General features: G+C 41.0%; 1 protein-coding gene across 2 annotated transcripts in view; it reads right to left on the bottom strand.

Moving 5' to 3' along the window:
- Positions 1–24,636, bottom strand: part of sema7a (semaphorin 7A) — a 70,256-nt gene that overhangs the window by 15,979 nt on the left and 29,641 nt on the right. For both annotated transcript variants that reach the window (XM_039773694.1, XM_039773693.1), the window contains exons 3-10: positions 23,349–23,384; positions 23,032–23,127; positions 22,297–22,366; positions 16,681–16,791; positions 15,269–15,411; positions 7,348–7,526; positions 5,706–5,814; positions 269–464 (exon numbers count right to left, since the gene is read on the bottom strand). In XM_039773694.1, the coding sequence (XP_039629628.1) occupies positions 269–464; positions 5,706–5,814; positions 7,348–7,526; positions 15,269–15,411; positions 16,681–16,791; positions 22,297–22,366; positions 23,032–23,127; positions 23,349–23,384 (940 nt within the window). The remainder of the gene's footprint in view (positions 1–268; positions 465–5,705; positions 5,815–7,347; positions 7,527–15,268; positions 15,412–16,680; positions 16,792–22,296; positions 22,367–23,031; positions 23,128–23,348; positions 23,385–24,636) is intronic.

Below are 24,636 nucleotides of genomic sequence, written 5' to 3'. Positions count from 1 at the left end.
TGCCAAAAGAACTGCAAGAAAAACACAAACGGAAGGCAACAGAGCCACTTCTCAGTGGATTATTTTACTGAAAAGAGATCTAGGATGGTGAACTCCATAAGAGACACGACATAACTATCAGTGTGGGCTTCTACAGAATGGCCCTGAGCCACTGACTCCTATGCCACATCTCTTGTCAAGTCCATCTGAAAGGAAGTCCAACAGAAAGTGCCTCAGGTAAGACACCAGAATTTCACAGAAAAGCAAAGACCAAGTAATTAAGGCTTACCAGTAGCTAGAAGCAGAACGTTATAAACCTTCTCATGTGCCCCAGTCACTCGATCCACCACAATCTTGCTGTACATCTTCTGGCTAATCAGCAAAGGCCTGTCAGATTTAATGGGGAACACACGGTCTTCTATTTCTGGGTGGCTCTTTAGAAGGTTCAGCACATCATCTGAGAGCAACTTACTGTTTTCTACACACTGAGAAAGACAAGAGAAAGCAGGGTTATTGGACATTCTTCTTGAGCTACCCCAAGTGCCATTTTTAAAATTTTATTTAATTTTATTTTATTCGAGAGAACACAACATATAAAGGGGCGGCACGGTGGCGCAGTAGTTAGTGCTGCTGCCTTGCAGTATGGAGACCTGGGTTCACTTCCCGGGTCCTCCCTGCATGGAGTTTGTATGTTCTTCCCGTGTCTGCATGGGTTTCCTCCGGTGCTCCGGTTTCCTCCCGCAGTCCAAAGATATACAGGTTAGGTGCATTGGCAATCCTAAATTGTCCCTGGTGTGTGGGTGTGGGTGTGTGTGTGTACCCTGAGGTGGGCTGGCACCCTGCTCGAGATTTATTCCTGCCTAGCGCCCTGTGTTGGCTGCGATTGGCTCCAGCAGACCCCCATGACCCTGTGTTAGGATATTGGGTTGGATAATGACTGACAACATATAAAGTAGCATGCCATTCAGTCAAAGATACACTCATGTGAGCAATACAGTAAAAAAAATTGCATCAAACTAAAAAGAAAACACACCAGCGCCTTCATTTCCCCACAACAGAGAGCTAAAACAAAAAAGGTCTGCCTTAATAAAAGGACAAATGTCTGTTTGTCTGGGTATCTGTGTGTTTGTCCAGTTGCTATGTTTCCATCATTCACAAACAATTGTAATAGAGTGCATTACATCTGCCATTCCAACAGATGGCACATCACAAACATTTATTGTACTGTAATGCATTTTATTACTACAAATGTTTGTGATGTTTCATCTGTTGGAATAACAAATGCAATGCATTTCATTACTTCATGGACTACAAAATACATTCTAATAGATGGTTCACTGCAAATGTTAACACAGAGGTCTATGCTGATTATTTAGATTTCAACCCGTCTTAAGACGGGTAGCACAGCTAGTCTACACAGTACAATGCTGTAATCTCAACACTGGGTTTCTTTACTCACATTTGACTAGACTTCAATGTACTTGCTATTTAAAAACCTTATTATTTGAAACCATACCCAAATGTATCAGAATTTGACCTGAATTAATAATATTATTTTTTTTAATAATATTAAGAATATGCTGCAAACAGGACTCTTTTGACACTTGCACTCTACTAGTGGCTGTAAAAAGTACTATCCATCGATCAATCGATCGATAGATAGATAGATGATACTTTATTAATCCACTGCATCCACTGAACAGTGTCATCTCCAAGCTGAGGAGTAGCTTCAGTGACAGACTTTTTGTCACTGTCTTGCTCCACTGACAGACCGAGGTGATCGTTCCTACCCCACACTATGCGACTCTTCAATTCCATCCGGGGGAGTAAATGCTAACATTACTCAAAGTTATTGTCTGTTTTTACATGGATTTTAATTACTCTTTAATTTAATATTGTTTTTTGTATCAGTATACTGCTGCTGGATTATGTGAATTTCCCCTTGAGATTAATAAAGTATCTATCTATCTATCTATCTATCTATCTATCTGTTGTGAAAGGCACTATATATTAGCGCCTGACTCGACACAGATTGGACACGGGAGGCACGTGTAAAATAAAAGGATTTTTATTCTTCTTCAGCTGGAGGGCACGTCTTCCCTGTACTCCCCCCAGCCACAACACAGTCCCAAACACCAGTACAGCACAAGCACAAGCACTCTTCTCTTCCTTGGCACCACCACTCCTCCCTCGCAACCTTGTCCTCCTCCACCCGACTCTGGCTGGTGAGTGGTGGTTGCTGGCTCCCTTTTATAGGTCACCTGGAAGTGCTCCAGGTGTTTGATCACCAAGATCCGGCGGCACTTCCAGGTGTGATGAAGCTGTCGCCCACACGGGCTCAGGAGTTCCAAACACAGCACCTCCTGGCGGTACCTGCGGGACCCAACACGGCTGCCCCCAACTCCAATTCCCAGGGAGCCCTGTGGGAAACTGAGGCACTACACCAGCCCAGGGGGGTCGGCCATCTAGCGTCCAGGTGAAGGTATTGCACTATCCAGGGCTGCTCCCCCTGAATACAGTATGTAGGGGCGTCCCGGCTGGGCATGGACAACAGGCGCCTGTCTGTCTGTCTGTCTGTCTATCTATCTAATCCCAAGGGGAAATTCACATACTCCAGCACCACCATACTGATACAAAAAACAATATTAAATAAAGAGTAATAAGGACAACAGCTGGTTGGAAGGACCGAGGGAGAGAGCATCTCAGAAGCACTACCTCCCCTGGGACGCTAGATGGCAGTCCTCTTGGCCAGCTGTGACACCACGGCACCGGAGGGCACCCTGGGAATTGGAGTTTGGTACAGCCCTGCTGGGTTCCATGACGGCTGCCAGGGGGAGATGCAGAGCCCTACAGTGGATTTCCATCACACCTGGGAGTTATTCCAGATAATACTGAGGAGCCACCTGGAACATCCCAGGAGTAGAATATAAGGAGCCGCTTCAGATAACACAATCATTTATTTTTTTGCACAGTTAAGTATGACAATGTACCAGCAGATCAGAGTACTGTGTCTGGAGTTTACTGGTAAAGCTCAGTCACTTCCTTTTCTTATTCATCTTGTCTTGGATTATCTGCCTGTAATCTCCATGCTTGTCTTATTTGCTTTTCAAGGTGCCTTTTATAAGAGATATTTTAGTAAGCTAGTGTCCATGCTATATACAGCTGACTTAGAAAGTATGCAGACCCCATTCAGATTCTGCATACTTTATTGTCTTGTAGATTTAATTTAAAATTTCTCATTTGACCCATTAATTTATACTCAGTAACCTGTAATAAGAAAGTGAAAACGTGTTTTCAGAAAGAATTGCAAATTTATTAAAAATCAAAAACTGAGATCTCTCCTTCACAATAGTATTCAGACCTTCAGTCATGCCACTCCAAACTATGGTCGGGTGCATCCTCTAGCTTTAAGTATCCCTGAGATGTGTCTAGAACTGGATTGGAGTCCACCTGTGGCATCTTTCTGATAGGCACATACTGTATCTGTATTTATAAGGTCCCACTATTCTCTGGACAAAAAACAACCCATAAAGTCTAAGGAACCTTCTGTAGACCTCCACAATCATAATGTGCTGAGGTATAGATCAGGGCAAGGGCATAACACCATTTCTAAATCTTTTTGAGTGTTTCCAGGAGCACAAAGGTCTGAATTATTGTGATATGGAAGACGTTTGGAACTATTAGGACCCTTCCTAGCGGTTGGCCATCCAGCCAAACTGAGCAAAAAGGGAAAGAAAGGCCTTGGTCCAGAAGGTGACCAGGAACCCAAAGGTCCCTCTAACAGAACTTCCAGAGTCCTCGGTTGAGATGGGAGCAGCACTCCATCAATCGGCCGTTTATGGTAGAGTAGGTAGTCGGAAGCCACTCTTGAGTGGGACAAGTATTGAACTCTTCAGACAGTAATATTTAGTATGAGAACATGAGAAGGCCTAGGCAATTCTGAAGACACACCGAACCATCATGCCATCAGAGGATCACTTAAAATAGACCCCAATGACGAACAGCACCAAGGCTGTGCCATGAAGGTGGTGCATACTTTTAAAGAACTCCTCAGCTCGATTAAGAAGGATGGGTCCTTAAATTTACAGTAATCCCCCGCTATATCGCGCTTCAACTTTCGCGGCTTCACTCCATCGCGGATTTTAAATGTAAGCATATCTAAATATATATCACGGATTTTTCGCTGGTTCGTGGATTTCTGCGGACGATGGGTCTTTTAATTTATGGTATATGCTCCCTCAGTTGGTTTGCCCAGTTGATTTCATACAAGGGACGCTATTGGCGGATGGCTTAGAAGCTACCCAATCATAGCATGTATTACATATTAACTAAAACTCCTCAATGATTAAGATATGCTTCCCGTGCGGTGCTTGATTGTTTGCTTCTCTCACTCTCTCTCACTCTCTGTGCCTGACGGAGGGGGTGTGAGCAGAGGGGCTGTTTGCCTAGAAGATACGGACGCTACGATACAAAATGCTGCTTTATCGCGGTGCTTCTGCATACTTAAAAGCACGTATTGATTTTTTGATTGTTTGCTTTTATCTCGCGCTCTCTCTCTGACATTCTCTGCTCCTGACGGCACTCCTTTGAAGAGAAGATATGTTTGCATTCTTTTAATTGTGAGAAAGAACTGTCATCTCTGTCTTGTCATGGAGCACAGTTTAAACTTTTGACAAAAGGGTGTTATTTCATGTCTAGAGGGCTCTAATAATGTTAACAGTGTGGGAGAGTTTATAAAGGCTTAAAATATATAAAAATAACCATACAAACATATGGTTTCTACTTCGCGGATTTTCACCTATCACGGGGGGGTCTGGAACGCAACCCCCGCGATCGAGGAGGGATTACTGTACTTTGAATTCTCTCTTTATTTCGGTTATACTGAAGCGAAGCTTGCTTCACAGACATTAATTTGAATCGTTCAGGCTGTAGGTTTACTTCTATTTAAGACTTAAATTATCTGATACCTTTTTTCTCTGCCAATAAACATAATTCATAATTGAATTAAAGTTTGAATATCATCATACCGAAACTTGCCATGTTTATTGATATAATCTGCTCCAGTGATGAATGTGACAGCAAGCAGTGTTTGTTCGCGTGATTCATAATTTGTATTGAGCTTTCAAAGGTAGCAATCAGGAAACTAAAGGATAAAGATAACCTTGCAGGAGACCCTCTTTTACAGTAATTGTACGGCCCTTTCAGGGGTAACAATGATGGAGCCGAAAGATGTACCTGTGGCCCTTGCTAAGTTTCTGAAGCTGAGGTAGCCAGCCTCGGTCATTGATTGCAGCCCATTCAAAGGTAACAGCTGTGGGAGCAGAGCACCACATCCATGCATCCCAGCAGGAGTGCAGCTCTTGAAATGGCTTTTGGGCTTTGCTAAGGTGCATTGAAAACGTAACCCTTTCAGGAGTGCGATTCGGACATCCCAACAGGACTGCAGAACAACTTTATGCCCTTGCTAAGGTATTGAGGTAGCCAGCCTTGACCACTGTGATGAGTGAATGTAAATCAGTGAGCATTGTGGAGTGTACTTATAATTTAGGCATTTCCAGTTTTAGATCTTCATCCAAAATAAAACAAACCTTACAGATTTAAGTACCATTTGTGAACAATTTTACACAATGAAACACTTTCATTTAAGCACATTAGCAGTTTTAGGAAAATACAAACACGTCCAATAAAATATAAGTGAATGAAAACAGCAAAGTAAAATGTCTTACAGAGCCAGGTCTTTGAGAAGGAATGGGTCCATCATAGCCTTTAAATTTTGAAGTTTGAAAGATTTTTTCGATTTGACCCACTGAGTAAACACATACAGCTGTAGAATTCCTGTTGGTTAAAAAGACAAAGCTGTTTAGTTTCGTATTGTATTAAAAGTAAAGCAGGGCCATCTTAACAACATCATAGGCCCCCGGGCAAAGTAGTGCACTGGGAACCCTGTTTTGATAGCAAAACAGAAACATACATAAGGCATGAGAAACATTGTGGGCCCCTATGCTTCTGGGGCCCCCAGCCAGTACCCATTATGCCCATACGTTAAGACTGCCCTGGGTAGAGAGACCACCACCACAGGATGTGTGGATTGTGATTCACATTGTATTCATCATCAGAGCCACCTACTCAGCTCTGTTCCTTTAGGTTTATGCCAGCACGGTCTCCACAACTTCACATGGGAAAAATGCACATTCTGGAGTATTCTCATAATAAACATGACATGTTTGTTTTATTCAGATATATGACACATCTCTAATCATTTGTCAGGCATGTCACGTTTTCTAACACCATACCAACTATCACCCCAAAAGCATGTCTTTAGATTATGGAAACCCAAGAAAACACAAAGAGAACATGCAGACTTCACAGTGAAGACAAAAATGTGAGACATGCGAGAAGTCAAATAACAAAGGGGTTTGTGCGGCCACCAGCTGGGCAGACAAGAGGAAGTATGGTGTGGGCAGAGTACAAGAGGAAGTGAAATGATGAAAGATGTGTTACGTGTGTGAACGGTACCCGGGCACAGACAGGCGGACATGTTGTTTTGACACCACCACACGTTTATTTACAGAATATTTACAATTATTACGGTCACCAAGACCCCAGTCCATTGGTCACAAAGACCTAGACGTGCACAAAACCCCAAATACTCAATGTCCTGGCCACAATGCCTTTCTTCGGGCCGCCTCCACTCTCCACTGCTTCGTCCTCCTTCCACCCGACTCCAGCCCTGAATGACGGGAGACGGCCCCTTTTATGGAGGACCCGGATGAGCCCCAGGTGTTCCCGGCAATCTTCTGGCCACGCCCCAGCGTGGCGGAAGTGTCGGCTGTCCTCCCGGCTGCTCCCGGGCACCGCCCAGTCTTCCCCAGCACTTCCTGGTGGGGCAGGAGTGCTGGGGAAACAAATCCCCAAGGCATTGGGGCGCCTCCTGGCGGTGGCCACGGGCCCCTACAGGGAAGAGCTTCCAAGCCCTTGACCCGTGGCTCCCAAAACAACCCGGAAGGCGCACCCACGTGATCAGCCGGGCTCTGACCCTCTTCCGGTCCCTCCTGGCGTCCCGGCCGGGTCATAGCCCCTGGCATCCCTGACACGTGTCATGAGGAAGCATGATCTTCAGGGTCGGCAGCAGAGCGTGGGTTTCGTCTATCTGATGATTCAATTTCTTTGCAATGCATTTCACTGCCAGCTGTTGAAGCTCACTGCTGAGTCAGACTGCCATCATATCCAATGAGCACACCTTGGCTGGCTGTCTCAAGTGCAGCATAACACTGAGGGCAACACTGAATTTGAGCCTTACCTGCCTTTAATTTTTTTCACTGAATGGATATCTAACACAAGTTTGTCTAAAATGATTAGTATCCTCACCAGCTGCTGGAGAAGAGACCATACACTTTGGATTCCATCCAGTTATCAGCTTCAACCACAAAGACATCATGCAGTCTGTTGAAGTAAATGGAGTCTGATGGAATTCCACACATAAGCCGGGCCTTCAGGAATGATGACCAAATGTTCTGTAAGACAGTTTCGGACCCCCCTTCATCATTCTAGAGAAGACAAAAAAAATGTGTATTGAGAAAACGCCAGAATGAAACAAGATGAACACACAACAAAACGTTACATTTGTGCCATGTGACATATTGTTGCTTTTATTGATACAGAGGGTTACTCGCTGCTTAAAGGAATTTGTTTAATGTTGTGGGAGTGTGGGCAGCAAGTAGGAATACAAAATCCAGGAACCAGTAACATTTAGGAGCCAGAGCAGGCCCAAAAAGGTAAAGCCAGACAGTCACAGTGTCAGCCAAAACAACACACCAAGAATGAATGCCCTTGTGGCACCAGCTATTACTCAACTATGAAAAGGAAACATTTCTGAGAGAAAATGGATAGGGCTGCCAGCCTTCCTCAATTTTCCCAGACATGTCCTCATTTTTAACATGCCATGGACTGTCCGGGAAGAATTTATCTTCTACTTCTTCTTTCGGCTGCTCCCGTTAGGGGTCGCAAATTTTTGAAAATGTCCAGAACTTTAGCTCCTAATATTTGAAAATCTCCATATCATCATCATCATTGGTAAAAATTGACAGCCGTACACCAATCAGCTATTTGGAGAAGTCGTGCGCACACTTTTTTCCTAGAATCTTCAGTTCTACAGCATTCTGGTAGATATTGACAAGAATAATAAATGTCTGTCCAACGTGGCTTTTTCACTTCATCTTTTGAATTCAGCTTTATCTTCTTAGCGAGTAGACAGTTCATTATAAATGTTGTTCCTTTCCTTAATTATTTGTAATCCAAATTCACCGTAATTAAGTGAATTTATGCAAAATAAAAACTTTTTTTCTATGCGAGAGCTTATTTTCGATTCTTCTTTCAGCAGCTTAGTTAAACAAGAAATTTCATACATCCAGGTACAGTTCATCATATTTAAGTGCAAATAAGTACTGTTTTAAAATATTTTAATGGAAAATATTATTACCACCCGTTGTTCCAACATGGATTTATAATTTTAAGTGAATGAGTCGACTATTAAAGTGTCAGTTAATTAAAAAAAAAAATCACACAATTATTCTGTCATATAAATGCAGTATCTTTTCAGTTATCAGTTGATGAAGTAATAAGTCACTTCTTCAAGTAATTTAAAAATATTTTCATAATTCTTTCATTTGCATAAATTCAGGAATACCCATTATGCCAAAAAGAAAGTGCAAGTTCACAGACTACATGAACAGCAAATCCCTTTGTTTTTGAAAGGGCAGAACAGATTCAACTAAGGGGCTAATGTTCACAAGATTCAATTTTAGTAGTATGCTACGTAAAGATTTCTATTCATATTTATCCAAAAACCCAGATTTACTGACAAAAATAGCTTCATATAAAAGAAAGTAGATAAATTCAAATAAACTAAATAGAAAAGCGTGAAATCATTTTTATTTTATTAGAAGTGAATTTACCAAGTGAATAATTGTTTTACAGGTTTATGGCAGTTAAGCTATCCAAATAAGAATGGAAGGAATGAAGTCTGTTAATTTAAGAGTCTTGACATATTCAAAATATTTAATGGGTAATTAGTTTGCCTGTGACTGTGATTGTGGCCTTCATATCATAATTATAGTGATAAACTGCTACTAAATGTTTATATCATTTTAAAAAACCATAAGACAGTATAAAGGTAGATTATGGCATCATAGGGACAGACATCCTCAAAAGTCCTCATTTTTTTACCCAAATGTCAAGAAAGAGAGTTGGCAGCCCTAAACATGGACAAATTTATGCTGAATTATTATGGGACATAGTACAGTTACAACATAACTGAAAGAACAGAGGTAAGTGATTTAAGACAAAATTCCAGGGCTTGGAGTTAACTGTCATTATGTATTGTGGTGGACGGCTGGGGCTCATGGAGGATGGAAGGACCGGGAGAGGAGCAGTACCTCCCTGGAATACGAGAAGGCAGCCACCCTGGTGGGTGTTGGGACCACGGGAACAGAGCTTGGAAGCTCAACCTTGTGGGGGCCAGTGACTACCACCAGGGGGCACATAAACATTGGCTAAGCCCTGGACTGCAGCACTTCCACCACACCAGAAAGTGCTACAGGAAGGTCATCATGGAGAACCTGGAGCACATCCAGGTGTATTATAAAAGGGGCCGCCTCACTCCATTTAAGGAGCCGGAGTAGGGAGGCAGAGGACAGAGCTTGCGAGTGAAGGAGTGAGGGTGGCAGAGAAGAAGGAAAGAAAGGAGAAGAAAAGGACTGTGAGCAATAGTGCTGGTGGGTTGTGCACTGTGTGTGCTGTGCAAAGAACTGTGCATTGTGAGAAAATAATAAAAGCTTGTATTTGGACTTCCGTGTGTCCTGATGTCTGTCTGTACAGTATATCCACAGTATATAAATTTAAAATTCTGAATCTGTCTTTTCTGTTACATTATCACAATGTGCCAGGCTCCAATCTAGGAAGAAGCACCAGGAAGTCAGGATACACTCAAGTACAAGTTCACTGTTATTGGGCCAATTTAAAGGCCGCTAACTAACTTGAAGCAAGTGTCTTTACAAACCATTGTAATAACTGAAATTGTAAATAAACTTTAGTATCAACAGTCAAATTCCAAATCATACAAATGCTTAACTGGGCTCCAGCTGTGTTCAACCACATTCAGAATACCACCAGCAGCACCTAGAAGTCTCCATTGCTGGGCAGCATCAGGACACATCTGGCACAGAATACGTTTATAAAAATGAGTTTTTGTAATTGTATTGTTTAGTGGTAAGATTTGACAGTGAGGGTAAAAAAAAAATGAATATATTAACCAAAAAATGATGAGCCCTACTTACTAACGGGAGAAAAAGAGTGTAACTCATCATGGTGCCAACAGGTTCATGCTTTATTCCTAAGGAACATGCAGTCCGATGTGAGTGCCTGCCCAAACAACTAGTTTCTACAGAGAATTAAAATCACTACATGGTTAAAAACAAAGCTAAAAGAAAAAGAATACAGCACAAAGAATTAAAATAATCGGCTAACAAAGACTTTAAAAATGTAAAACACAAAAAACACCACGAAAACACAGCTATTAGTTCTAGACAGAAGTAAACCTCAGTCTTCGTGATCAGAAATGCTGATGGTTGTTCTGTGAGTTCAAATTACGTACAGAAGAAAAACTTTAGTTTAGCTCCTAATGTGGAATTAGCCTAATTAATTAACCTTTGTACTAATGATTAGAATGTATTAGTATTGGATAAGCTACTTGTACAGAGAATTTAAACGTATGGATCAATGGATTCTCGATCAAGTTAAAGAAGCAGGAGTTTTACTAGCTAGCTTGAGGTTATATACAAATTAATTATTAAAGTTAGGATACTAGCATGAGGTGATGATAAGTCAAGGAGAGTGTGTAATATAAGACACTTAACACTTAAGTAGCAGGGTGTTCTACTGTGTTAGCCATTATGGATGCATTGAGTAGTCAATCAGAATGACATATTTTATTGGCTAACTGGAAAGACTACAATATGGAAGCTTTCTAGGCAACTCAGGCCCCCTTTTGATTACATTTTGCCTGTAGAAGGGGTCTGAGATACCTTGAAAGCTTACATACTGTAATATTTTTAGTTTTCCAATAAAATGTGTCATTTTGCTTGACTTCTCATTGAAGAACACTTAAGAAAACTTTATCTCATGTGTGGGTCTTCCTTATCTTGACCCTAATGGTGAGAATTGATCAGTAAATAAGTTTCAGACACCTGCACAGGGTATGAAGCAGTGATGGCCAGTTTGGATCAGGTGATGAGCATTAGGTAATGGACGGCATGAACATTAGGTAATGGTGGGAAGAACTAGGAGAGGTGGCCATAACCTCTGGGGTAACCACCCACATGATACACAGAACATTGCAAATGAACAAGAAAGACATCTGAATCCAGGCCAGGAGGTGGAACCCGGACAGAGACATGACAATTTTTAGTGCATTGTCCACTCCCATGCCCCCATTTGTGATCTACATCATACACAACCACAATGATTACTTTGGTGATATCAAGATGACACAGCCGCCTACAAAACTTGAAGACAATAGGAAAACAAAGCAGCAATAAAACAAAAACTTGACAAGTGGTGTCATCTTTGGGTTGCAAACTATTTTGGTAAACCTCTGTGGTAATGGATGTAGAGGGCAGGGGTAGGTTTAAAATGTTGTAACAGGTGATAAATATCCTGTTATTGAAAAATGTAAGGCACAGCTATACTCAGGAATGTGTGTGTAGGTGAGAGAGGAAAGCCACTCCTTAGAAAAAGTCACATTGAGTCACCTTTGAGGTGTGCAAATAAAGCAACACTCTGGAAGGATGTAAAGAAAGCAGAAAAGAGGCAGGAAATTTAACTTCCACCAAGGAGATGGCCCAAAGTTCACATCCCAAACCACAAGGATAAGTGGGGTGGCTAAAGAGCAGAAGGCCATCATCTGAAGTGGCTCAATCCTCAATACCCTGGTTAAAATTAAACTGAACATCTGGAGAATGGCATCAGGACTGGAGCTCATCTATACTGCAGTCAGGGTTTGACTTACAGCAGCTTAAACAGTTCTGTAAAAATAATTGCTAATCATCAGCCGCACTCGATGTGCTACATCGAAATAGATCTACCCACCCAGAATTATGCTGGAAATGTGCTTCAACCAGAACTGTGGTCACTGATCACCCCAGAGGTCTGCTTTCTCTATTTTTATTAAGGTAACCAAGGCAAAAAATCTACAAGGTATACACATTCTAACTTGTTTTTTAGGAAGTATTGTAGAATGTTGTCTTTTCTCACAGTTATCACAGTTTTCAGCATATAGCATATCTATCTTTCCACACAGTTTTCTTCATTGCTCACAGAGGAGTACTTCTGACCCATAAAGACACCATCGTACACCTTTTCACTTCTGCATTGTGTCAGATATTTATTTATAGCGTATCACATCACCAGCATGATGGCTCAGTGGCATAAACTAAAGTTTGAGGTTAGCTGTCACTAGCACCTAAAAAAGGAAAGGAGTTCTGCTAAATTTTAGCTGCTGGCCATGACAAATAAATTAATGATGATATGTGGAGTCATTTTCAACAGTCCCTATTTCTAAATCTGTTAGAGAGTAAACTAAATTAGAGCCCTATGTCGAGCCTGCTCTAAAAACACCACGACTGATAAAACCAGATACAAAAAGCAATCAATAACAATTAGGAACAATAACAAAGTGAAAGACAAAAATAATAAAATGTGCACAACAACAAACAAATGAGCAAGATGCTCAAAGAAAGTGAAAAACACCATGGTAACTAACTGTGTTAACCATAATACAGATCAATTAGAAGCCAACGGACCATCTCGATATTCTCCATTCCCTTTCAGAAATTGACTACTGTAACATAGCACGTCAATGATGAGTGCAGAGAACAACCTGATGAATATTTGTTAATATCCCTACAATTTTAGGAAATACACGTAGAAGTGAGGTTGGTCTGGAATATGACTACAAGAAGGACAAGGTTGTACTTGACATGTGCCTGGCCATTCAAGGCTATCACAATGTAAATGATACCCATACTAGCAATAGCAAGGCAGGCTAGGTCATAAAGCTGATGTGGAGGTATGTGAACTGGCATGGGGGCTCTGTTTTTGAAGTGTGCAGAATGGCCTGAAAGGGCTGTATTTGGGAGCACCAGCATCATAAAAATGTGACCTGGACAGAGGCATCCTATGTTTCCTATGGTGCTTAAAGGGAATGCTCTGTGTATTTGCTGGAGAAGCCCAACTCACCTCGGACAGAATTAGAAAAGTCAAACAAATGTTGGAGTATGAAGGGTATACTATCCCACTAGTAAGCATTTGGCACCATGCCCCTCTTTAATAAAATCAAGCAGCATGGTTCCTGTCTTGGAGAAGTGTCCTATATGGCTTACAAAAGGTTCAGATCATCAGAAATAAGTTTTAGCCTGGTATCTATTCAGAAAGTCAAGCTTTTAAAACCACATCTGGGTCAGAAGCAGTGCTTGAAGTGGGCCTGTACTCCATCGTGGCACTTCCCATTTCTGCCCTTATGAGTACTGGCACTTACAGTATTGTGTGCCCCATTACCAACCCATATTTAGAAAGGCAATCTGTAATTTCACAGAGCTTCCACAATTCCAAGGGGGAAATTCTCTGAAATCATTTCAAATTGTTTCAACCAAAACAATTATTAATTGCCAGGCTTTTTTCAATTTCAAGACCTTGGAGCCAAGGTGACAGTTGGGGAACAAGCATTCCGACTATCAGAAAGATAAGAACCCTGAAAAAATCGAATGAGACAGATGATTTAAAGGACAAATTTGCGGCTTGGGGTACAATTTGGGAACATGGGTAGATGGAATGCGCAATGCACAAGATAATCAGAACATAATGCCTCAGTGGAAGGAGACAGAAATTTTTATGGAAGAGACATAATCTTTAAGCTGGCCAATATTTATTGTTGAAATATCTAAACCAAAAAAAATAAGCAGAAATTGTCTTTGAAAAGTCATGGCTAAAAATCAGTACACTAAAGTAAAACTAAAGAAATGCACTTTCTGACTGTAGGAGTTTAATCCAATCTCCAATGACCATGAAGTGCATCGTGCAGACTGTCACACTGAAGACATCACATGGCGTGCATTTTCTGTGGTTCTTGGGTAACAAAACCAACAAAACCGACAAAACGACCCACAAATGGTGGCAGCACCCATAAAAAATAATAATGGCATCACATTTAATATATTAAACATTTTTAACGTTCCTAAATACACTTCAAATAATTTGTAAGTAAGAATTCTACACAATCCAAACCCCCAAAATGAAGAACTAAGACCAAAAAAGACAAAGGAGAACATCAGAAAAGAATTAAAAATAAATTCATCATAACAAAGGAACTATGAACCTTTTTTAGGAACTCCCAGAGATGCGATAAGAGTTTGTCTCTGTTTCTATTAAGTTTGACTTTCCCTTTGATTATTTGCTTTTGATATAACGCATTTAATAACATTTTCACTATCTGTTGTTGATATAATGTATTTAGTAAAATTCTGTTAAAAAATTATGTTTTTGGCATTATGCTGGTTTGAATGCCTCCTCTTATTTACCATCACAGCAGCAGGAACAACTTGTCAATAAGGAACAGCAGCAAAAAACTGTATAGCACTAAGCATGTACACATGCCAAATAAAATAAAGACCACAGTAAAAATGAAGTTCAATTACCATGGAATCTCACAAGCCCTGCTTCCCAGATCCTGAGGTCTGGTTTAAATCCCAGCTTAGTCACAGTCGTGCATGTTCTCCCTGTGTCTACATGCGTTTTCATCAGGCCTTGCCTGTTTATGAATAACAATGGGAGGCTGAGCTTTTAGTTACAGGGGTCCTGAACCTTATTTATCTTTAAGGTGAAAAGCAATCAATATATTTTGTAGAGGGGCCTATTCTGAACTGATAGAAATTATAAATAGCATTATAACAGCACTTTTTAGAATTGCTTTTTATGAAGCCACTAAAGGAGTACCAAACACTATGCGTGTTTGTGTTTGACATAAGAACAACAGAATATTAATAGTTTCATGGCCTGCAGCTTCCGATTGTAAAAAAGAGGAGGAGCCTATTCAGTTCACATAAAACAATGGTGGCTCATCTATCGATTTTTGACCTCTTCCCCACTCAGTCAGCAGGTTTTGTCCCATAATGTCTGCTCTTGTGAATGATCATAGCCAAAATGACAGCTGATCTTCAGCTGATCTTCACTGACATACCTTACAGACTTGAGCAACACGCGATATCCAGGGGTCTGCATCAGGACTCTTATCAGTGTTCTTTTCTCGAAAGAATGTGTAAATCTTGTCTTGACCTGGATCTCCTTTCTTCTTGATCCATGAGGCCTGAATAAAAGTGGGCTCTGTGAAAAGAAAATACATCCTAGTTATTTAGCAGTTGCCATCTACGTAAATAAAATCACCTCTGTATTATAATAAAAAATCTTCGGAAGAGAGACGAGACGTGACTTTTTTCAGGGAGACACTTTCGCGTCCAGCGAGACGAGTCTTTGTGCCAAGCAATTTAACCACGCCCGGGGCCGGAAATAAAAGACAAAGAGAAGATGACAAAGTACAAAGTCGAAAAGAATTTAAAAACACTGGCGCGATAAACATGCAGAGCAGGTTAGAGATAATGGAAGTATGAAAATTTAAAAGTCTCAAAAAAATGATAGTAAAGATCACATTAGCACAAAAAAACAGAAATTATTACTCTGTGAAATAACAGAACAGCAAAAACAGATCAGATATATTGTTCGACTTTAAGTCGGAGACTTGTAGATCATCTAATTCGTGTTGCCATCAGGGAAAAGTAGTGTTTCTTCCCAAAGAAGAGGCGTATCCACGAGAGTTAAAAGATTTGTTGTTTGGTGAAAGTGAAATCCCGCAAGAGAAAATTTCTAGCCCTGCAAGAGAAGACTTTATGCAAAGTGCCTTGGAAAAGTCCTACCCACATCTAAAACATTTACAACCACGCACACGGTTCAATCATTTCTCATTTGTGTGAAAGCTATTGTCAGGCACAGTTCATGTAGAGAGAAAGAAACGATATTCACTCACGGGCAGTTACACGTTGCATTGTCACGATGATAGTTGTACAATAAATATGACTTCATTGATTTACAGACATTTATAGAAATGTCTAAGTGGATATATCTCTCCTGTACATCCATACGTCCATTCTCTAACACTGCTTTTTCAATCTCACAGTCACAGGGTGCTTGACCTTTTTACAGCAGCATTGAATGCAAGGCAGAAATGAACTCTGGAAACAATGCAAGTCCATGGTAGGTCACACACACACACTTCCTCAAACCTTCAAATAACCCAAGATGCACATGTATAGGAAGTGAGAAGAAGTTGAGGTGTCCAGAGTAATCCCTCTTAGCTACAGGGAGAACATGCAAACTACCACACTGACAAGGTCACGATTTGAACCGAGGTCCGTAAACCTGAGAGTAAGTAGCACCAAGTGAACACAGAGTTTAATGAACATTGCAGCAAGCCTGTGAGTGTGAATTAGGAGACAGCATCCTAGAGATCAAATTCTCATTGCAGTGAACCATGTGGATTTGTGTTCAAGAACATAAGGAGCCATAGCTTGAACAGAAAAAGCTGACACTTGCACTCACCTGAAACCCAGGTATCATACATCCAGACCACCATACGGTTATTTCTAATCTTCCTAAACTGGAGATTTTGTCCTGATGGATACAGGGGCGCTGCCGCATAAGTTTCAGTCTCTGCAAACAAACAAGGATCGATCAGTTAATTCTTATTATAAATCCAGCACAATGTATGGTTAACACCATCACAAAGTATGAAGATTCATTTCCAGACTTATTAAGGTTGTACTTTTGCACATTTTTTGTTCCAAACAGAACATTGTGGTGGCACAGTGGTCAATGCTGGCTTCTCTGTTTCCGCTGCTTGCAAACATGTATTCAAGTAAGTGACAGGATGGACAGTTCTCATCTAATTCGCTTCACTGTACTATTTTTTCTTGTAAAAATAAAATCAGGTGTTTTCTATTTTCTAGAAATGTCAACCAAATCACCAACTGAGTCAGTCACAAAGAAAGCACAAGAGCATGGCTTGGACTCATAGCCTCATGGTGTGCCACTGCTGACCTCAGCAACCATGTATTTAAAGCTGCTTATTGAGATAAACAAGGCTGCAAACTGCACTACCATCAGAGGAAGTGAGAAAGAAGAACAAAAACCTAAGAATACAGAAATAGGGAGACATTGAGTCTGTACAGGCGCATCCAGAAAATCGTTGTCTGGTAGATTTGTATTTATAAACTACACTGGTATTAGTAATTAGCAAATTTGTGGCTGATCTGCCATTGCCACCAAAGAATATCTCAAGCTCGCCACCTATTAAGTTGCAGGTCAACATACAACACGTGCCCGCCTTCCTTCCTCAATGACTTGGACCAAACACACTGCATCTGTCTTCCTCTCTGGACTATTTGCACCCAGGCTCTTTGCTTTTGTGCAGTGTTGGGCTCCTCACTTTTCTGTCCCTCTCTGTAATGTTTTGTACCTGAACATTTTAATTCACTGTTAGTTTGATTCCAGCCCCCATCATGCACCTAAATATCTTACCAACTATTTCAATAATGAATTACATTTTATTTAGTCTTGTTCTCACACTTCTGTTCAGAAAATATTTAGACTTTTTTTTCCCTTCCTTCTTTTAGTCCTCAGTTTTCAAGCCAGATCTCTAAATTAATTTCAGCCATCTTGGCGTATACAAATGGACATCAACCAATATTTCATATTTACCTTCTAGTTCTTTACTGATTGAACTTTCTCCTTCCTTAAAGGCATCCTCTCACCAACACCTTTTGGCATGAATCTAGTACCCTTGAGCAAGGTCCTGTGATAGACGACCGGGGACCTTGCCCCACCGGGACGCCTGGAGAAGGAAAGGACTGGGAGAGGGGCAGTATCTTCCCCGGGATGCAAGAGGGCAGCACCCCTGGATTGCATGCAGGCCACGGAGCTTGGAAGCTCAAACTCATGGAGGTCCGTGGCCACCACCAGGGGGTGCCTGGATAGTTCTGGAGATACACACCAGGAAGTGCTGCAGGAAGATCATCAGGGAGCACCTGGAGCACATACCCGGGGGGACTATTAAAGGGGCCGCCTCACTCCATTCAAGGAGCCGGAGTCAGTAGGCAGAGGACAGAGCTTGTGAAGGAGGAGTGGAGGCGGCAGAAGAAAAAAGAGTAATTGTAAAAGACTGAGCACTGTGGGGTTGTGCTGAGGATTAGAAAGCAAAACAAACGTGTGTGTTTGGGACATCCTGAGTCCATCTCTGTCTGTGTTCCTAGCGTCTTCCACACCCCCTTCCCTTCATCAGCGCAGTTCTGCTGATTTGTTTTTCTCAGTTGGATTCTGTGACTGGACCACTGGCAGGTCTTACAGTAACTATTCAGAAAACTGGTTCCTAACTGGTGAGTTCAATCCTTCACTTCACTCAAAGAGCTCCTCTCTTTCTCCACCAGTGATATCTCTATATTAAAAGGCCGGTAGAGACAGCTTCATGAGATGTTGTGCACAATATGTACATTACAACATAAGAAACTTGACAAACGAGAGGAGACCATTCAGTCCATCAAGTGCGCTTTTTTAACTAATAAGCTGTCCTAATATCTCCTACATCCAGATACTTCATACAGGTTTCCAAGCTTCTGCTTCATCTGCATGCCTCGGTAGTTTGTTCCTGATTCTCACAACTCTTTGAGTAAAGATGTGATTCCTGACTTCAGTCTTAAATTCACCTCCCTTAATTTCCACTGGTGATTCACCCTTAAGATGAAGTCTGCTCGATAAACTTTATTAATGCCTTTGAGGATTATGAAAACCTGCATTAGGTCCAAATGCAGTCTCCTCTTTTTTGAGACTAAGGCTGTCACAGTGCGACATGTCCTTAAGTCCCATGATGCACTTGGTTGCTCTCTTCTGCACAGCTTTAAGTGCTGCTCTGTCTTTCTTGTACCAGGGTAACCAGAACTGCACACAATACTCCAGATGTGTTCTCACTAATGCATTATATAATCTGAGCATAACGCTCCTTGATTAATACCCAACAGTTTTTACAAAAAAATCTAAAAACCAAATAGCTTCCCTACGGTAAAATTATTAAATCAATAATATTTATAATAGTACAGTACTATTATAAAACAACACTCAGCATTGTCGTCTTAAGCTTTTTTTCCCCCAGTTTTCTATCATATGCTCAGTCAGTCAGTCATTATCCAACCCGCTATATCCTAACACAGGGTCACGGGGGTCTGATGGAGCCAGCAGAGAGTGCAAGGCCGGAACAAACACCAGGCAGGGCGCCAGCTCACCGCAGGGCACACACACACATCAAGTACACAGTAGGGAAAATTTAGGATAACCAGTGCACCTAACCTACATGACGTTGGACTGTGGGAGGAAACTGGAGAAAACCCACACAGACACAGGGAGAACATGCAAACTCCACACAGGGAGGATCTGGGAAGTGAACCCAGGTCTCCTAACTGCGAGGCTGCAGCACTACCACTGCGCCACCATGCTGCCTTTGTTCAACATAATTATCCAGAAAATATTTGCTTCTTGTAGTATGTAAAATTGTCTACCTGCCATGTGGTACAAGCCTGTTTCTGGCTAACGGGCTAAACCAATTGGCAATGCAGTGTTTTCTGTACCAAACAGTGTGTGTGTTTGTGTGCACATGTCCCAATTTCAACTTCCCAGTTCAGTGATGGGGCGTGAAGGTCATCTCATGTGTGAAAATGAGGACAGTTTGTTGAATGCCTGCACTTCTGGACTGAGCTTCTCCCAGTCAAGGCTAGCAACACCAAGTAGTAAAAAGGTATGAAAAGTCCATCAGCATCTGCTCACTTAAAGACTGCCACAAAAATGTGAAGAAGAAAAAGGAAGATGATACATTTTAGGAATGTGTTGTACCTAAGGCATTAAACTGCATGTTGATTTTTAACCCACTGCTGACAATGACAGCAAGACATTTGAAAAAAGACATGGAAGAAGAAAATAGAAAATGCATACTCCTCCGTCCGCTTTGTGGAAAAGAAGCCAAAACTAATGTGCTCCAGTTTCAAAGAAGCTCAATATCTGCTGTTCAATTGTTCACTAACCTCGTGCTGACCTGGCCGCACAGTTCTTAGTATTACTACCGGACAGGCAGTGAGCAGCTCGAGTCATGCACTGTGTGTACTCTGCATGTTCTTTCGTGTTATTGTGGCTTGTCTTTTTTCACCTCAAAGCTGTTAGATTTTAAACTCGAGGTGTTGCTATTTCACTTTAGGCAGTTCATAACAAAGCAATTTTCGTGAGCAGCAGCTGGCTGCAAGGTTCTCACTTTAGTTAGCTTTTAAATCTATTAAATTGATTTTCTGATGAGAAAGGTGCATAAACTTGAATGTTTTAATTCTCATTAATGAAAGTGGGAGAGATATTATTGGTTAAGCCGATGTCACAGTAAGCAGCTTACAGTCTCAGACTTACCGACTGCAGTTGCTAATCTCCATGTCAAGTTACATGACTAAAATCACTGGACATGTCACATTTAGCCAATGTATAGTTGTAGAAGGAAAATTTTTTATTAGCATAAGAGAATAGCAAATTAGCATATAGAGCCATAGAAAGTCATTAAAAGCTTCTAAAACATTAGATTAAGCATAAATTAGAATATAAAAGCAAATTACAATAGGTCTAGCAAATGGTTAACTAAAAAATCAGTTATATTGCATTATTTTATAGGCTTACAGCAAATTTTCCAAAGTAATGAAAAGAACAGCTAAAAGATGCAGCGAAATCAGTTTTGGACAGGATAAGAGTGGAAGACACCTGTGAGTCAAGGCTAGGAAGAGATAACATGGAAAAGAGGCCTCTAAGAGCAGCTGGATTGATGAATCAACAAAAGGCCTTTTACTACAAACAAGGTCACACTGTAATGCATCTTAGCAAATGCAGGCATTAGTAAAAATATTATAAGAGTATATTAGCAATTCATTTTAGTGTAGAAATTAAGACAAATCAAGCATGGTAAACAATGATCAAATGAAAGCACATACTATACTTCTTTTTAATTAAAGCTTAAGCTTCAGGTCACTATATTAAAAAGTTTGGAAAGCCTAAGAGAGGAAACCCATATATGGAATAGAAGCCTTGGCCAGTTAGAAAAAATGGGAACAGAATAGAAAGATAACACATTCCATAAGGGGCCAGTAATAAGGGTTCCCATAGAAACTCAAGATTTGGTCAGATGGGAGTAAGAGGGAGTCAGTGAAGGTAAGCAAACCAGCTCATTAGAGCAAGGTCAGAAAAGATAGGAAATTACATCAGGAAAGCCCAAAGATGGAAAGAGGAAGCCATCCACCCAGTCTAAGACCAATCAGAATAAGCCAAACAGACACCAAGAGGAACAATAGACAGTAAAACCAGGTGTAGAATGAATTAATTAAATGAGCTAAAATGATAAGAAATTGTTATAAAAACTCCAATGGCTGTAATGATCTTTGCTCAATCTAATTTGGCCATATTGGGTTGAGTCCTTGTTATTTTTTGTGGTTGATTTATTGCAATAAATCCTTAAAATTCTGTCTGTCTATCTTGAGTTCTAATAGCCTTTATTTTTAGGTAAAAAGCCTTCTGATGATGAATTTTTCGCCACGACATAGTCAGGTTCCAATACAACCATGATCACCCTCATATTATTTTGACAGCCAATTGCGTGCTGTCTGACGGAGGAGCCAGTGTTGTATGAAGGGATAAGGGATATAATGCCATACATTGTTGTCTCCTTTTTGCATGTATGTGTGGGTGCCGTTATGGAGCATGGTGGCCATCTTCTATAAGGACAACCTGCATGATCAGAAATTGTCTGTAAGTTCTCTTCCAGAAGAGAAAATGAGTTTCTCAAGCAGTTTCATTTTTGAGTAACTTTGAGTTAGTTTTGCTGTCAATCTTTAGTTCTTTGGTATATATACCCTTAAGAGGAATCTCTGCCACTTGCCACAAAATTAAACAAACTCCATTTTATTAATTTCTTTTGCTTGGAACTGATCCAAACAGGCATTATATGCACAGAGTGTGAACAGGTCAACAACTAGGTCCATAAGTGGTGAGGCAGAATTGCTAACCACTGTGCCACCAAGGCATCTTTAAAAACTGATGGTCTGATTGATTGATTAATTAATTAAATAATGAAACAGAGCTTAAACCTACCTGCAAAAAGCATCACAGAACCGTGAGCCCCACATTTTAAAGACATGCCATTGGCTACGTATTCTCTGTCCTGGATGTTTTAAGAAAGATAGTGTTAGCAGAAACAAAGACAGCAATGTAAGTCACAAGACAATAGAAGTGGGACTTCCTCCATCTAAATGCAACTGATAAGCACTGGCAATAAAAGGCAAACTCATCCCTGTAGGTGTAATAAAGTGTCCATGGTGGTGGTTTTATGATTTTCTAAGCCACAATTGAGCTCCTGGTGCTTTCCTTCTTAATGGACAGAGTACAAGCCCAGTACTAATTAAGTTGTATTTTTTTCTCCTACCACTAACAGGTCACATCCATCTGGTGCACCTCAGCTTGTAAAGTCCTGTCATGTCTATCAGTATGCCAGGCAAGTGTGGCAGAGCTGGACAATAATGAGTCACATTACTGGTGGGCTTTGAGAAGTTGGGCTGAAGGTAAAGAGATCTTTGGTGAAAGAACCCTGAGGTGACAATTACACATTTTTAATTATTTAGGGGCAACTGTTATTCCAAATGTCTTACAAAGCACACTTTCTACAGAAGTGGCTCACCCAAGGTCTCACAGAGAGGTGGGCTAATGGCAGACCATGAGACCTCATGATTTAGAGTCCAGCCCATTACCAGAGAGCCCTGCGCTGCTGATGGTAGTCAGGGGGCTGCCTATGTCAGGTAAGTGCCATGTAACAGCAGGAGAGACTTTTACCTCTTCTTTGCAGTATGGGATTCCCTGATCTATCCAGCACAGAAGCTTCGAGTCTCCCTTCTTTTTTAGGGCAGTTAAACATGTCTTGTGTTGATTCTGAAAAAAACATAAGCAATGTGACTAAGTTAACATTTAAACTGCAACAGTATATAAAATAAAGACTGCATTGCCATGTGAGAGGATGTTTTTACTGATGGCACACGTCACATGAAAAATGGCATCATACTTGAAGAGAACAACATTGAATGCAATGCTAGTTTTGACACCACTGCAGACTCATCCATGCTAACTTCTCCAACTTCCTGCTAAGCTCTCACCTCTTTGTTGTCCTCCTTAACAGTCAACTCAAATTCCTGTAAAAGACAAAAAAAAACAGGCTTTGACAATGAGAAAATCCAGCTTTCCTCTTCCCAAAAGTTGCCCACATTAGTTCATTGTGTACTCTCCTCTTAAGTTTCAATGAGCTTCAAATGAAACCAGTAGGTTGCAGAATGAGGAAGAAGGTCAAGTAAACTAAGTGATAAGAGAGAAGCAAAAGACGCGCCAGTTTTTAGTTCAGTATATGATCAGGGGAGGAAAAACTTGTCCCAAAAGCAGGGTGGAGAAGTGTATCCAGCAGGGGGGCATTAGCTCCCTTGATGGAATGAGTTCTTTTAGAATTGTGTCGTATTACATAACCCGAATCTATATAGATGTTATATAAAAAGGCGATACCCCTCCCTTAGTGATATGGAGGTAAGAAATCACATAGGAGAAATAATTTAGCTTTCTTTAATGATGGCTTACACTGCATAACAGACGAAGGAAGCCATGACAAGACCTTTGAGAGTAGGGGCCCAATGAGTAGAGTCTGCCATTTTCGTCGCCGCGTTGGAAGGATTTTCAGGATCAGATGACGTTATCTCCCATCCGTCCGTCAGTTTCAAAGGTGTGCTGGGCAATGTTCAAAGGCTTTATACCCTTTCTTCATGTGCAGGCCCCCACTTAGGTGAATCATGTCATTGCAACACAACACGCTTGTGATGGCATTATGGGTAGTGTGAATACACACAACTCGCACTCTAGTCTAGTTGAAGCCAAGGTCAGATCAACATGGGCCCTCTGCTGCGGGATTTTACCATCGATGAAAAATGCATTGTAGTGAGATGTCTTTGGGCAGAAGAAGTGAAACCTGCTGAAATTCACCAAAGGATCCTGGTTCAGGATAGAAGTGAAAACAGAATGACTCAATGAAAAGTTTATGAACGAGTAGAAAGGTTTAAAGTGGGAAGAACAAGTGCAACCAACAAAGCTCAATCTGGTCGACCATCAACATCGTGCACACAAACCTTCATCGATATGACAAATGCCTTTGTTTGAGAAGACTGATGGATTACGTTATCTGCTGTTACTGTATAGCTGAATTTCAGCTATGGATCTGCACATGCCATAGTGTGCAAGATGACTTGGGACATCGTAAAGTTTGCGTAAGACGGGTACCCAAACAGCTCACCGATGAGCATAAGCCAACATCCTTTGGTGGATTTCATCAGGTTTCACTCCTTCTTCCCAAAGAAATTTCCTTGTTTCTTTTGACTGCGGCTTCAATGAGACTAACAGCAAAGC

The sequence above is a fragment of the Polypterus senegalus genome, chromosome 12, assembly GCF_016835505.1.
Source record: "Polypterus senegalus isolate Bchr_013 chromosome 12, ASM1683550v1, whole genome shotgun sequence".
In the NCBI taxonomy this organism is placed as follows: Eukaryota; Metazoa; Chordata; class Cladistia; order Polypteriformes; family Polypteridae; genus Polypterus; species Polypterus senegalus.
Note: the sequence above shows the minus strand (reverse complement) of the source record. Positions and strands in the feature narration are given on the sequence as shown.